At 38.4% G+C, this 16,608-nt stretch overlaps 1 protein-coding gene across 2 annotated transcripts in view; it reads right to left on the bottom strand.

Annotated features, from left to right (window-relative positions):
- LOC137383671 (voltage-dependent calcium channel gamma-3 subunit-like) overlaps window positions 1-15,667 on the bottom strand; it is a 45,878-nt gene extending 30,211 nt beyond the window's left edge. For both annotated transcript variants that reach the window (XM_068056835.1, XM_068056837.1), the window contains exon 1: window positions 15,253-15,667. In XM_068056835.1, the coding sequence (XP_067912936.1) occupies window positions 15,253-15,466 (214 nt within the window). In that variant the 5' untranslated portion in view covers window positions 15,467-15,667. The remainder of the gene's footprint in view (window positions 1-15,252) is intronic.
- Window positions 15,668-16,608: the final 941 nt, after the last annotated feature.

The following is a 16,608-nucleotide window of genomic DNA, read 5'->3' as shown; positions in this document are numbered from 1 at the left end:
ACCACAGGGTGCAGATGAAGCAAATGTCACAGATACATTTAAGGGGAAGCTAGATAAGTACATGAGGAATAAAACTGAATAGAAGGTTATAATGACAGGATTAGACAAAAGGGGTAGGAGGAGGTTCCTGTGGAGCATAAATACTGACATGGTCCAGTTGGGCCAAATGACCTGTTTCTGTGCTGTAAATTCTATGTGATTCTATCTGTCCCATGTAATTTTGATGGCGATCTTAAATGTATTCTCTCTAGTCACTGACTCACCAACCAGTGGAAATATTTTTTCCCTTTGAACCCTATCAAAACCTGTCATAATTTTCAGCACCTTTATCAGATCTCCTATAACTTACACTGCTTGATGAAAGCCCCAGTTTCTCTGATTTCTCCACATCACTGAAGCCCCGCATCCCTGGGATTACCTTCGTGAATTTCTTCCAGATTTACTCCACGGCCTTTATAAAATAGACTCAAAACTGAACATTAATGTTCTAACTGTGGCCTAACCAATAATTTGTAAAGGATTAGCATTACCTCTTTGCTTTTCATCGAAGACCATGTGATATCTTCACTGCTGCCTTATCAAGCAGTTACCTTACTCAGCAATAAAGTAACAAAGCCCAGGATTCCCAGGAGGACATGGTGAGAACAGGGACATAACTTCATCTGCCTGCCTTGGTTCCATCAGCAGCTTATGACCTGGTGGCCTTGGATCTCAGAAGCATGGGAGGGCATCTCTCTCTCAGGCTGCTAAAAGTTCTTCAGCGAAAGGCTGTATGGAGACAGAGTCCTTGCAGACATCTTTTACTCTTCAGTTATTGCCAGAGGTACCTGAATGATCATGCTGGAAGTGCAAAGATCAGACCCTTGCATGTAATGATGAATTTCAGGGTCTATGGCTGAGTTTGAGAAGTGGGGCTGCACACTGAAGTCGCATCCTTGAGATTCCAGATATGTGCAGCAGGTACAAAGTGGAACAACAATGTTTCATTTGTCAAACTTGGTACACCTGCTCTCAATAATCACACTCCTATCTCACCAGTGTTACTGTCACTTGCCAAAGGATGGCAGTAGAACTAGTAAAAGGACAGGAAATATATTGGGAAAGGTCATTAACTTTAACAGGTCTGTCACTTTCTCAGAGGTCAACCCCAGTTTTTCGTTCCTCCGATCTGTCGATCTCTTCTCTTTCCAGAAATCCATCCAAGTGTCTCTTGAACCCAGCTGCCTCAATGTCCTTCCACAACCTGACTGCCCTTTGATTTAGCCGAGCACACGGGTTACTTTCTGACTGACTGTTAATTTATTGACGTGGGCGTTTGGGGATCGAAGTTGAGTTTTAATTAATACTCACAGCCACGCTCGGAGTGCTGTCTTACCTCTGCCCAGCAGGACCTGAACAATATGCCTACTAATAAGATCCCCATTGCCCCATTAGACAAGAGGCCTGCTACAAGTCTTGGGAAGGAGGAAGCAGAATCTGCATTTTGTGCATTCAGTGTCTGAAATGACACGGATTATTTTTCCAGAAACCCTCACTTAAACAGACACTAGCTTCCAGGTATCAGTTGTGGGTCTGTTGGTAGCACGCTTGCCTTATAGTCAGAAGGTGATGAATTTAAGTCCCAGTCCAGAAACCTAAGCACAAATTTTAGGCTGATATACTCAGTGCAGTACTAATGGAACTCTGCACAATCAGAGGTACCTCCTTTCAAATGAGGCATTAAACTGAGGCCCCATATGCTTTCTCAGGTAGATGGAAAAGATCCCATGGTACTATTTAAAGAAGAGCAGGGGAGTTCTCCCTGGTGTCCTGGCCAGTATTTATTCCTTAACCAACCAGGAAATTTTTCTTAACCCATGTAAAACCCCAGCCCCAGCTGGAGTATTGTGTCCAATTCTGGACACCACACTTTAGAAAGGATGTGAAGGCTTTGGAGAGGATACAGAATAGATTTACTAGAATGGTTCCAGGGATTAGGGATTACAGTTACGTTGTTAGAATGGAGAAGCTGAGATTGTTCTCCTTAACAGATTTGGTAGGTGTTTAAAATCCTGAAGGGTTCAGATAGAGTAAATAAAGCAAAACTATTTCCAGTAGCTGAAGAGTTGAAAATCAGAGGGCACAGATTTAAGGTGATTGGCAAAGAACTAGAGGTGACATGAGGAGAAACATTTTATGCAACGAGTGATTAGGATTTGGAATGTACTGCCTGATAGAGCAGTGGAAACAGATTCTATAGTAGCTTTCAAAAGGGAATTGGATAAATACTGGATGGAGAAAAATTTACAGGGACATGGGGAAAGAGCAGGGAATGGATCTAACTAGATTACTGTTCAAAAGAGCCAATGCAAACTCAAAAACAACACAACTTGTATTTATATAGCGCACTTAACACAGTAAAACATCCCATAACACTTCACAGGAGTGTTACCAAACAGAATTTGACACCAAGCCACTTAGGGAGTTATTAAGGCAGATGAAAGAGGTAGATTATAAGGAGCATCTTAAAGCAGGAACAAGAGGAAGAGAGGTGGAAAAGAATTCTAGAGCATAGGACCTTGGCAGCTGAAGTCACAGCCAACAATGGTGGAGCAATTAAAATTGGGATGCTCAAAAGCCTAGAATTGGGAAGAGCACAAATATCTCAGAAGGTTTTAGGGCTGGAGGAGATTTCAGAGGTAGGGATGGGTGAAGCGATGGAGGGATTTTCAAACAAAGATGAGAATTTTAATATTGAGGTGTTGCTTAACCGGGAGCCAATGGAGGACAGTGAGCATGGGGGTAATGAGTGAACAGGACAGTAGTTAGTTGGAATAGTCAAGACTATTAGTCAAGCGGCGCAGTGGTTAGCACCGCAGCCTCACAGCTCCAGCGACCCAGGTTCAATTCTGGGTACCGCCTGTGTGGAGTTTGCAAGTTCTCCCTGTGTCTGCGTGGGTTTCTTCCGGGTGCTCCGGTTTCCTCCCACATGCCAAAAGACTTGCAGGTTGATAGGTAAATTGGCCATTATAAATTGCCCCTAGTATGGGTAGGTGGTAGGGAAATATAGGGACAGGTGGGGATGTGGTAGGAATATGGAATTAGTGTAGGATTAGTATAAATGGGTGGTTGATGGTCGGCCGAAGGGCCTGTTTCAGTGCTGTATCTCTAAACTAAACTAAACTAAACTGGAGGTATAAAGGCATACATGAGGGTTTCGCCAGTAGATGAGCTGAGGAGCAGCAGAGTCAGGCGATGTTACGGAGGTGAAAATGAGTGGTCTCAGTGAAATCATGGACATGTGATCAGGAGCTCATCTCTGGTTCAAATATGACAATCAGGTTGTGAACAGTCTGGTTTAGCCTCAGACAGGGAGAGGGACAGAGTTGGTGGCTAGGGAAAGAAGTTTGTAGCGGGGATAGAAGACAATAGCTTTGGTCTTCCCAATATTTAATTGAAGAAAATTTCTACTCATCCAGTACTGGATGTCAGACAAACAGTGGATGGGTCAAGAGAGGTGATGGTGAGGTAGGGCTGAGTGCCATCAGTGTACATGTGGAAACTGACATTATGTTTTTGGATTATGTCACTGAGGGGCAGCTTGAGATGAAAAATAGGAGAAGTAGGAAATAACTCAATGGACCGAATGGCCTCTAGTTGTGCTGTACTATTTTCTAATTCTATAATTAAAACAGATTAACTTGTCATTGTCATATTGCTGTTTGTGGGAGTTTGATGTGCACAAATTGGCTGCTGCATTTCCTATATTACAACAGTTAATTCACTGGAAAGCATTTTGGAGTGTTTTGAGGTTGTGAAAGACAAGGCAAGTCTTTTTTTGATTTAATGAGTAATGACGGCTGGAGGTAGCTTTCAATGATCAAACTAATACTGCCTTATTTACTCAAGGTAATTTTTCCATGAAAACTTGTTTGATAAAAAAAACATGCTTTCTTTTAACAGGGAGGAGAAGCTTTCCATCATGTTTCTCACAGCCACTTCACGTACAAGTGACACATTTCAAGATGATTTATTTCATGACAGCATAGACAGAAAAGAACTTGCCAAATATTTTTCCTTGAAGGTGGGAGTCCTTTTAAATGTAAACTCTCTGATAACAGACTGGTTATTCCCTCCTGTATTGTTTACTTTCCATACAGTCATATTAAACCACTGAGCCTGTTTCCTTCTGTCTGCTGAATCCTGACCTTTAACAGTGAGAAAAACTCTTGTTCTTTGAGTGTGTGTGTTTCTTTTGCCAAGAAAGTCACAAAGATTATAGAGCCGCAGTGAGCAGGGCTTTCCAGTCGCAATAAAACTGGCTGAGCAATTTAACCAGTGCAACTGGCACTTCCAGGGTAACCAGGGCAACTGCCTTAACAGGTACTGCCAGGGTAACCAAGGCAACTGGCACCTCGGGTACAACCAGGGTAACCCACCTTGTCCCCACATCATACACGGCACACCCTGCATTTGTAGAAATGCTGAGTTTAGTTCATTTGCGGGCTCTGCAATTTTGCTGTGCTATGCCGGGATTCCTAGGTTTTGGTTTGCGGACTGTGCTTGATATACTGGGTTACAAGCTGTGCAAGCTTGTGCTGCAATGTGTTGGGCTGTGATGAGTGCTGTAACAGAATAAGTACCTCTGTTATAAAATGTTAAATACCCCTGCTATGTTACGACAGGGGAGATACCCCATTTTCCTGTTATGAAGGAAGTATTTATCCTGTTATAACGGGGTTATATATCCAGTTATAAGAGGGAATTTATCTTGTTATGATGGCATATTTATCCTGTTATAAGAGGGTATTTAGCTGTTATTATAACAGGGTATTTATCCTGTTATAAGAGGGTATTTAGCTGTTATTATAACAGGGTATTTATCCTGTTATAAGAGGGTATTTAGCTGTCATTATAACGGTATTTATCCTGTTATTATAACGGTATTTATCCTGTTATAAGGGGGAATTTATCATGTTATTATAACAGGGTATTTATCCTGTTGTAAGGGGGTATGCAAGGGGAGAGCCAACTGTGCAACAGCCCCAACAAACAAATTTCTCTGCAGCACCTGTGGAAGAGCCTGTCACTCCAGAATTGGCCTTTATAGCCACTCCAGGCGCTGCTTCACAAACCACTGACCACCTCCAGGCGCGTATCCATTGTCTCTCGAGATAAGGAGGCCCAAAAGAAAGGGGGTATTTATCATGTTATTATAGGGTATTTATCCTGTTATAACGGGGTATTTATCCAGTTATAAGAGGGAATTTATCTTGTTATGATGGCATATTTATCCTGTTATAAGAGGGTATTTAGCTGTCATTATAACAAGGTATTTATCCTGTTATTATAACAGGGTCTTTATCATGTTATTATAACAGGGTATTTATCCTGTTGTAAGGGGGTATTTATCCTGTTATCATAACAGGGTATTTTTCATGTTATTATAACAGGGTATTTATCCTGTTATAACGGGGTATTTATCATGTTATTATAACAGGGTATTTATCCTGTTGTAAGGGGGTATTTATCATGTTATAAGGGGTTATTTATCCTGTTATTATAACAGGGTATTTTTCATGTTATTATAACAGGGTATTTATCCTGTTGTAACGGGATATTTATCCTGTTATTATAACAGGGTATTTATCATGTTATTATAACAGGGTATTTATCCTGTTGTAAGGGGGTATTTATCCTATTATTATAACAGGGTATTTATCCTGTTATAACCGGGTATTTATCATGTTATTATAACAGGGTATTTATCCTGTTGTAAGGGGGTATTTATCCTATTATTATAACGGGGTATTCATCATGTTATTATAACACGGTATTTATCATGTTATTATAACAGGGTATTTATCCTGTTGTAAGGGGGTATTTATCATGTTATAAGGGGTTATTTATCATGTTATTATAGGGTAATTATCCTGTTATAACGGGGTATTTATCATGTTATTATAACAGGGTATTTATCCTGTTACAATGGGGTATTTATCCTGATTATAACAGGGTATTTATCCTGTTATTATAACAGGGTATTTGTCCTGTTACAATGGGGTATTTATCCTGTTATTATAACTGGGTATTTATCCTGTTATAAGGGGATATTTATCCTGTTATTATAACCGGGTATTTATCCTGTTATTCTAACCGGGTATTTATCCTGTTATAAGGGGATATTTATCCTGTTATTATAACCGGGTATTTATCCTGTTATTATAACAGGGTATTTATCCTGTTATTATAACCGGGTACTTATCCTGTTATAAGGGGATATTTATCCTGTTATTATAACCGGGTACTTATCCTGTTATAAGGGGATATTTATCCTGTTATTATAACCGGGTATTTATCCTGTTATAAGGGGATATTTATCCTGTTATTATAACCGGGTATTTATCCTGTTATTCTAACCGGGTATTTATCCTGTTATTATAACCGGGTACTTATCCTGTTATAAGGGGATATTTATCCTGTTATTATAACCGGGTATTTATCCTGTTATTATAACAGGGTATTTATCCTGTTATTATAACCGGGTACTTATCCTGTTATAAGGGGATATTTATCCTGTTATTATAACCGGGTACTTATCCTGTTATAAGGGGATATTTATCCTGTTATTATAACCGGGTATTTATCCTGTTATAAGGGGATATTTATCCTGTTATTATAACAGGGTATTTATCCTGTTATTATAACCGGGCACTTATCCTGTTATAAGGGGATATTTATCCTGTTATTATAACCGGGTATTTATCCTGTTATTATAACAGGGTATTTATCCTGTTATTATAACCGGGTATTTATCCTGTTATTCTAACCGGGTATTTATCCTGTTATTATAACCGGGTACTTATCCTGTTATAAGGGGATATTTATCCTGTTATTATAACCGGGTATTTATCCTGTTATTATAACAGGGTATTTATCCTGTTATTATAACCGGGTACTTATCCTGTTATAAGGGGATATTTATCCTGTTATTATAACCGGGTACTTATCCTGTTATAAGGGGATATTTATCCTGTTATTATAACCGGGTATTTATCCTGTTATAAGGGGATATTTATCCTGTTATTATAACAGGGTATTTATCCTGTTATTATAACCGGGCACTTATCCTGTTATAAGGGGATATTTATCCTGTTATTATAACCGGGTATTTATCCTGTTATTATAACAGGGTATTTATCCTGTTATTATAACCGGGTACTTATCCTGTTATAAGGGGATATTTATCCTGTTATTATAACCGGGTACTTATCCTGTTATAAGGGGATATTTATCCTGTTATTATAACCGGGTATTTATCCTGTTATAAGGGGATATTTATCCTGTTATTATAACAGGGTATTTATCCTGTTATTATAACCGGGTATTTATCCTGTTATAAGGGGATATTTATCCTGTTATTATAACAGGGTATTGATCATGTTATTATAACCGGGTATTTATCCTGTTATAAGGGGATATTTATCCTGTTATTGTAACTGGGTATTTATCCTGTTATTATAACCGGGTATTTATCCTGTTATAAGGGGATATTTATCCTGTTATTATAACAGGGTATTTATCCTGTTATTATAACCGGGTATTTATCATGTTATAAGGGTATATTTATCCTGTTATTATAACAGGGTATTTATCCTGTTATTATAACCGGGTACTTATCCTGTTATAAGGGGATATTTGTCCTGTTATTATAACCGGGTATTTATCCTGTTATAAGGGGATATTTATCCTGTTATTATAACAGGGTATTGATCATGTTATTATAACAGGATATTTATCCTGTTATAAGGGGATATTTATCCTGTTATTATAACTGGGTATTTATCCTGTTATTATAACCGGGTATTTATCCTGTTATAAGGGGATATTTATCCTGTTATTATAACAGGGTATTTATCCTGTTATTATAACCGGGTATTTATCATGTTATAAGGGTATATTTATCCTGTTATTATAACAGGGTATTTATCCTGTTATAACCGGGTACTTATCCTGTTATAAGGGGATATTTGTCCTGTTATTATAACAGGGTATTTATCCTGTTATTATAACCGGGTATTTATCCTGTTATAAGGGGATATTTATCCTGTTATTATAACAGGGTATTTATCATGTTATTATAACCGGGTATTTATCCTGTTGTAAGGGGGTATTTATCCTATTATTATAACGGGATATTTATCATGTTATTATAACAGGGTATTTATCCTGTTATAACCGGGTACTTATCCTGTTATAAGGGGATATTTGTCCTGTTATTATAACAGGGTATTTATCCTGTTATAACCGGGTACTTATCCTGTTATAAGGGGATATTTGTCCTGTTATTATAACAGGGTATTTATCCTGTTATAACCGGGTACTTATCCTGTTATAAGGGGATATTTGTCCTGTTATTATAACAGGGTATTTATCCTGTTATTATAACCGGGTATTTATCCTGTTATAAGGGTATATTTATCCTGTTATTATAACAGGGTATTTATCCTGTTATAACCGGGTACTTATCCTGTTATAAGGGGATATTTGTCCTGTTATTATAACAGGGTATTTATCCTGTTATTATAACCGGGTATTTATCCTGTTATAAGGGGATATTTATCCTGTTATTATAACAGGGTATTTATCATGTTATTATAACACGGTATTTATCATGTTATTATAACAGGGTATTTATCCTGTTGTAAGGGGGTATTTATCATGTTATAAGGGGTTATTTATCATGTTATTATAGGGTAATTATCCTGTTATAACGGGGTATTTATCATGTTATTATAACAGGGTATTTATCCTGTTACAATGGGGTATTTATCCTGTTATTATAACAGGGTATTTATCCTGTTATAAGGGGATATTTATCCTGTTATTATAACAGGGTATTTATCCTGTTGTAAGAGGATATTTATCCTGTTATTATAACAGGGTATTTATCCTGTGGTAAGGGGGAATTGATCATGTTATTATAACAGGGTATTTATCCTGTTATAAGGGGATATTTATCCTGTTATTATAACAGGGTATTTATCCTGTTATAAGAGGATATTTATCCTGTTATTATAACAGGGTATTTATCCTGTGGTAAGGGGGAATTTATCATGTTATTATAACACGGTATTTATCCTGTTATAAGAGGATATTTATCCTGTTATTATAACAGGGTATTTATCCTGTTGTAAGGGGGAATTTATCATGTTCTTATAACACGGTATTTATCCTGTTATAAGAGGATATTTATCCTGTTATTATAACAGGGTATTTATCCTGTTATTATAACCGGGTATTTATCATGTTATAAGGGTATATTTATCCTGTTATAACAGGGTATTTATCCTGTTATTATAACCGGGTACTTATCCTGTTATAAGGGGATATTTGTCCTGTTATTATAACAGGGTATTTATCCTGTTATTATAACCGGGTATTTATCCTGTTATCAGGGGATATTTATCCTGTTATTATAACAGGGTATTTATCATGTTATTATAACCGGGTATTTATCCTGTTGTAAGGGGGTATTTATCCTATTATTATAACAGGGTATTTATTCTGTTATTATAACGGGGTATTTATCATGTTATTATAACACGGTATTTATCATGTTATTATAACAGGGTATTTATCCTGTTGTAAGGGGGTATTTATCATGTTATAAGGGGTTATTTATCATGTTATTATAGGGTAATTATCCTGTTATAACGGGGTATTTATCATGTTATTATAACAGGGTATTTATCCTGTTACAATGGGGTATTTATCCTGTTATTATAACAGGGTATTTATCCTGTTATAAGGGGATATTTATCCTGTTATTATAACAGGGTATTTATCCTGTTGTAAGGGGGAATTTATCATGTTATTATAACACGGTATTTATCCTGTTATAAGAGGATATTTATCCTGTTATTCTAACAGGGTATTTATCCTGTTATTATAACCGGGTACTTATCCTGTTATAAGGGGATATTTGTCCTGTTATTATAACAGGGTATTTATCCTGTTATAAGGGGATATTTATCCTGTTATTATAACAGGGTATTTATCCTGTTGTAAGGGGGAATTGATCATGTTATTATAACACGGTATTTATCCTGTTATAAGAGGATATTTATCCTGTTATTATAACAGGGTATTTATCCTGTGGTAAGGGGGAATTTATCATGTTATTATAACACGGTATTTATCCTGTTATAAGAGGATATTTATCCTGTTATTATAACAGGGTATTTATCCTGTTGTAAGGGGGAATTTATCATGTTATTATAACACGGTATTTATCCTGTTATAAGAGGATATTTATCCTGTTATTCTAACAGGGTATTTATCCTGTTATTATAACCGGGTACTTATCCTGTTATAAGGGGATATTTGTCCTGTTATTATAACAGGGTATTTATCCTGTTATTATAACCGGGTATTTATCCTGTTATAAGGGGATATTTATCCTGTTATTATAACAGGGTATTTATCATGTTCTTATAACAGGGTATTTATCCAGTTGTAAGGGGGTATTTATCCTATTATTATAACAGGGTATTTATCATGTAATTATAACCGGGTATTTATCCTGTTGTAAGGGGGTATTTATCCTATTATTATAACAGGGTATTTATTCTGTTATAACGGGGTATTTATCATGTTATTATAACAGGGTATTTATCCTATTATTATAACGGGGTATTTATCATGTTATTATAACACGGTATTTATCATGTTATTATAACAGGGTATTTATCCTGTTGTAAGGGGGTATTTATCATGTTATAAGGGGTTATTTATCATGTTATTATAGGGTAATTATCCTGTTATAACGGGGTATTTATCATGTTATTATAACAGGGTATTTATCCTGTTACAATGGGGTATTTATCCTGTTATTATAACAGGGTATTTATCCTGTTATTATAACCGGGTATTTATCCTGTTATAAGGGGATATTTATCCTGTTATTATAACAGGGTATTTATCATGTTCTTATAACAGGGTATTTATCCAGTTGTAAGGGGGTATTTATCCTATTATTATAACAGGGTATTTATCATGTAATTATAACCGGGTATTTATCCTGTTGTAAGGGGGTATTTATCCTATTATTATAACAGGGTATTTATTCTGTTATAACGGGGTATTTATCATGTTATTATAACAGGGTATTTATCCTATTATTATAACGGGGTATTTATCATGTTATTATAACACGGTATTTATCATGTTATTATAACAGGGTATTTATCCTGTTGTAAGGGGGTATTTATCATGTTATAAGGGGTTATTTATCATGTTATTATAGGGTAATTATCCTGTTATAACGGGGTATTTATCATGTTATTATAACAGGGTATTTATCCTGTTACAATGGGGTATTTATCCTGTTATTATAACAGGATAAATACCCTGTTATAATAACAGGATAAATACCCCATTGTAACAGGATAAATACCCTGTTATAATAACATGATAAATACCCCGTTATAACAGGATAACAGGGTATTTATCCTGTTATAAGGGGATATTTATCCTGTTATTATAACAGGGTATTTATCCTGTTGTAAGGGGGAATTGATCATGTTATTATAACACGGTATTTATCCTGTTATAAGAGGATATTTATCCTGTTATTATAACAGGGTATTTATCCTGTGGTAAGGGGGAATTTATCATGTTATTATAACACGGTATTTATCCTGTTATAAGAGGATATTTATCCTGTTATTATAACAGGGTATTTATCCTGTTGTAAGGGGGAATTTATCATGTTATTATAACACGGTATTTATCCTGTTATAAGAGGATATTTATCCTGTTATTATAACAGGGTATTTATCCTGTTATTATAACCGGGTACTTATCCTGTTATAAGGGGATATTTATCCTGTTATTATAACCTGGTATTTATCCTGTTGTAAGGGGGAATTTATCATGTTATTATAACACGGTATTTATCCTGTTATAAGAGGATATTTATCCTGTTATTATAACAGGGTATTTATCCTGTGGTAAGGGGGAATTTATCATGTTATTATAACACGGTATTTATCCTGTTATAAGAGGATATTTATCCTGTTATTATAACAGGGTATTTATCCTGTTGTAAGGGGGAATTTATCATGTTATTATAACACGGTATTTATCCTGTTATAAGAGGATATTTATCCTGTTATTATAACAGGGTATTTATCCTGTTATTATAACCGGGTACTTATCCTGTTATAAGGGGATATTTATTCTGTTATTATAACCGGGTATTTATCCTGTTATTATAACCGGGTATTTCTCCTGTTATAAGGGGATATTTATCCTGTTATTATAACAGGATATTTATCCTGTTATTATAACCGGGTACTTATCCTGTTATAAGGGGATATTTATCCTGTTATTATTACTGGGTATTTATCCTGTTATTATAACCGGGTATTTATCCTGTTATAAGGGGATATTTATCCTGTTATTATAACCGGGTATTTATCCTGTTATAAGGGGATATTTATCCTGTTATTATAACAGGGTATTTATCCTGTTATTATAACAGGGTATTTATCCTGTTATTATAACCGGGTACTTATCCTGTTATAAGGGGATATTTATCCTGTTATTACAACAGGGTATTTATCCTGTTATTATAACAGGGTATTTATCCAGTTGTAAGGGGGTATTTATCCTATTATTATAACAGGGTATTTATCCTGTTATTATAGCCGGGTATTTATCCTGTTGTAAGGGGGTATTTATCCTATTATTATAACAGGGTATTTATCCTGTTATAACCGGGTATTTATCCTGTTGTAAGGGGGTATTTATCCTATTATTATAACGGGGTATTTATCATGTTATTATAACAGGGTATTTATCCTGTTGTAAGGGGGTATTTATCCTATTATTATAACAGGGTATTTATCATGTTATTATAACAGGGTATTTATCCTGTTGTAAGGGGGTATTTATCATGTTATAAGTGGTTATTTATCATGTTATTATAGGGTAATTATCCTGTTATAACGGGGTATTTATCATGTTATTATAACAGGGTATTTATCCTGTTACAATGGGGTATTTATCCTGTTATTATAACAGGGTATTTATCCTGTTATAAGGGGAGATTTATCCTGTTATTATAACAGGGTATTTATCCTGTTGTAAGGGGGAATTTATCATGTTATTATAACACGGTATTTATCCTGTTATAAGAGGATATTTATCCTGTTATTATAACAGGGTATTTATCCTGTTGTAAGGGGGTATCATGTTATAAGGGGTTATTTATCAAGTTATTATAACACTGTATTTATCCTGTTGTAAGGGGGTATTTATCATGTTATAAGGGGTTATTTATCAAGTTATTATAACAGGGTATTTATCCTGTTACAATGGGGTATTTATCATGTTATTATAACAGGGTATTTATCCTGTTATCAGGGCGTATTTATCATGTTATAAGGGGTTATGTATCAAGTTATTATAACAGGGTATTTGTCCTGTTACAAGGGAATATTTATGCTGTTATTATAACAGGGTATTTATCCTGTTATCAGGGGGTATTTATCATGTTATAAGGGGTTATTTATCAAGTTATTATAACAGGGTATTTATCCTGTTACAATGGGGTATTTATCATGTTATTATAACAGGGTATTTATCCTGTTATAAGGGGTTATTTATCCTATTATTATAACAGAGTATTTATCCTGTTGTAAGGGGGTATTTATCATGTTATTATAACCGGGTATTTATCCTGTTACAATGGGGTATTTATCATGTTATTACAACAGGGTATTTATCCTGTTATAAGGGGATATTTATCCTATTATTATAACAGGGTACTTATCCTGTTGTAAGGGGGTATTTATCATGTTATTATAACAGGGTATTTATCCTGTTACAATGGGGTATTTATCCTGTTATTATAACAGGGTATTTATCCTGTTATAAGGGGATATTTATCCTGTTATTATAACAGGGTATTTATCCTGTTATAAGAGGATATTTATCCTGTTATTATAACAGGGTATTTATCCTGTTATAAGGGGGTATTTATCCTATTATAACAGGGTATTTATCCTGTTACAACGGGGTATTTATCCCGTTATTATAACGGGGTATTTATCCTGTTATACGGGAGTATTTATCCTGTTATTATAACAGGCTATTTATCCTGTTGTAAGGGGGTATTTATCATGTTATTATAACAGGGTATTTATCCTGTTATAAGGGGTATTTAGCCTGTTAATGTAACAAGGTATTTATCCTGTTGTAAGGGGGTATTTAACCTTTGTAAGGGTTTTTTTAAAATCCTGTTAATATAACAGGGTATTTATCCTGTTATAATGGGGTATTTATCCTGTTATTGTAACAGGGTGTTTATGCAGTGCTCTTTCCGCACACCCTGGGATCAGGATTTATTTTCGTTGCTCAGTTCTTAAAACTGTAAAATTATGAAGTTATAATCCAGTTATTTAAATTGAAAAATGACCTTCGATCCCACTAACAGTCCAGGGTCGGGGACATGCAGCGGAGGAGCAGCTCCGTAAACACAGCCTCAGTCTTTCACACACTGGCTTCATCGCTTTCCCCTCCCTCTCTCTCTGTCTTTCTGTCAGCCTGTCTCGATCTGTGTTTCACTATTTTTCTTTCTCTCTGTGTGTCTCTCTCTCTTTCTCTCACTCCTGCCTGGTTTGCTGTGTTCGTTAACCGGACTCAGGTCCTGCCCGGGTTTAACCCCAGCCTGTGCCGCCGGCTCTGTGAACCTTGGGGCCGGACACTCCAGCGTCTCTCTGTTAGCTCGGCGGCGGCACTGAGATGTTCAGCATCCCCCGCTGCCTCCGTTAGTTTGCGCGATTGTAATCCGGTTGGATGGAAGGACCGAGAGCCGCCTGGAGCGCAATTCCTGATGGCCCGGGAGAGGAACAGGGAGGCGATCAGGGGAGAGGAAAGATTAGGAAATGGGGTCGGGAACGAGGAGGTGGGACATGGAATGAAGGACTGGCACAGGGAGAGGAAGCATTTCCAGTTGGGAAAGGGATCGGGATTGTATTAATGAAACAAGGGCTGGGACAGGGAAACAGAAGCTGGGTGAAGAATCGGGGTGGAACGATGGAGAGGTCCCAGGAATGGGGGAATAAATGTGGGAATGCGATAGGGGATGGAGAAGGATTGGGTCAAGGTAGCGCAATGGAACGGGAGATTTGGGATGGGAAGAGATCCAGGAGTGGGAGCAGGAGTTGGGACACTGGGTGGAGGAAGGACAATCTGGGCGAATACCTTCCAGACAACAAGTCCTCCAGAGTCCCGAGTGGGTCATCACTTCCTCGTTTTTTCTGACCGTGTCGTTGTCGCTGTTGGATTTGCTCCTGCAGACTCCCCGTGAGTAGAGCCAGTAATCGGTGCCCACCGCAATGGTCATCAGGCTGAAGGCGGCGAAAGCTCCCACCGTGGTCAGCAGCATCTGCATCCCGCGGTCACACACCCCCATCATGGTGCAAGCCCCTGGCCGCCGCTCTGCTCTGCTCCGCCCGCTCCCCCTCGGGCATTCCCGGCCCCCAGCTTCCTAACTCCGGCTCGGCTGCATCACCTCAATTCGCCTGCAGCATCACCCTCGCCGCATGAGGCTGGCGCCGGCCTCCGGGAATCGGCTGCCGAGGATCGAGCTGCTCCCGCCACCAGCCCGCACTCGGCGGCTCTGGAGAGAGGGAGGAGAGAGAGGAGGAGGAGGAGGGAGAGAGGGAGGAGGGAGAGAGGGAGGAGGGAGCTGTCAGCCTCCTCTCGTCACTACCGCCTCCACTACATGTCTGTCTCCCCCCTCCGCCCCCTAGGTCACAGGATCCTCAACACCGGCTGCAGACTGAGCTTCAGGACCGTGTCCGCCTACAGTACCGGACACACCAGCAGCCCTGACCCCGGCCCGATTCCTGACTCCGAACCTGACCCCCGACCCTAGCTCCGAACCTGAACCAGGCCCTGACCCCCGACCATGACCAGGACCCCGACCCTGACTCCGAACCTGACCCCGGCCCTAACCATGACCAGGACCCCGGCCCCGACCCCGACCCCGACCCGATTCCTGACCCCGAACCTGAACCCGGCCCTGACCCCCGACCCTGACCTGGAACCCGACCCCAACCTGACCCCATGCCCGGCCCTGACCACCGCTCCCCCGACAACAGCCGCAGGCTCCCCCCGACCGCTAAGCCGGACGCTGCTCTCCGTTCAATCATCATCATCTTCACCCCCATGGAGAAATGGAGAGGGAAAGCGGGAAAAAGTGGCAGCGGGTGAATGGAGGCGACTGGCAAGAGGGAGTCACCCAACCCAGAAAGGCATTAAATCCCAGAAAGGCACGATGCACAGCCCGGGGAGGCATTAACTGGGGCTGTTAGTCACCCTGTCCCCGGGCTGTTAGTCACCCTGTCCCCGGGCTGTTAGTCACCCTGTCCCCGGGCTGTTAGTCACCCTGTCCCAGAGCTGTTAGTCACTCTGTCCCCGGGCTGTTAGTCACTCTGTCCCAGAGCTGTTAGTCACTCTGTCCCCGGGCTGTTAGTCACCCTGTCCCCGGGCTGTTAGTCACTCTGTCCCCGGGCTGTTAGTCACTCTGTCCCCGGGCTGTTAGTCACCCTGTCC

This window comes from Heterodontus francisci, chromosome 24 (assembly GCF_036365525.1).
Source record: "Heterodontus francisci isolate sHetFra1 chromosome 24, sHetFra1.hap1, whole genome shotgun sequence".
Classification (NCBI taxonomy): domain Eukaryota; kingdom Metazoa; phylum Chordata; class Chondrichthyes; order Heterodontiformes; family Heterodontidae; genus Heterodontus; species Heterodontus francisci.
The sequence above is the reverse complement of the archived record's forward strand: the minus strand, read 5'-3'. Positions and strand labels throughout refer to the sequence as shown.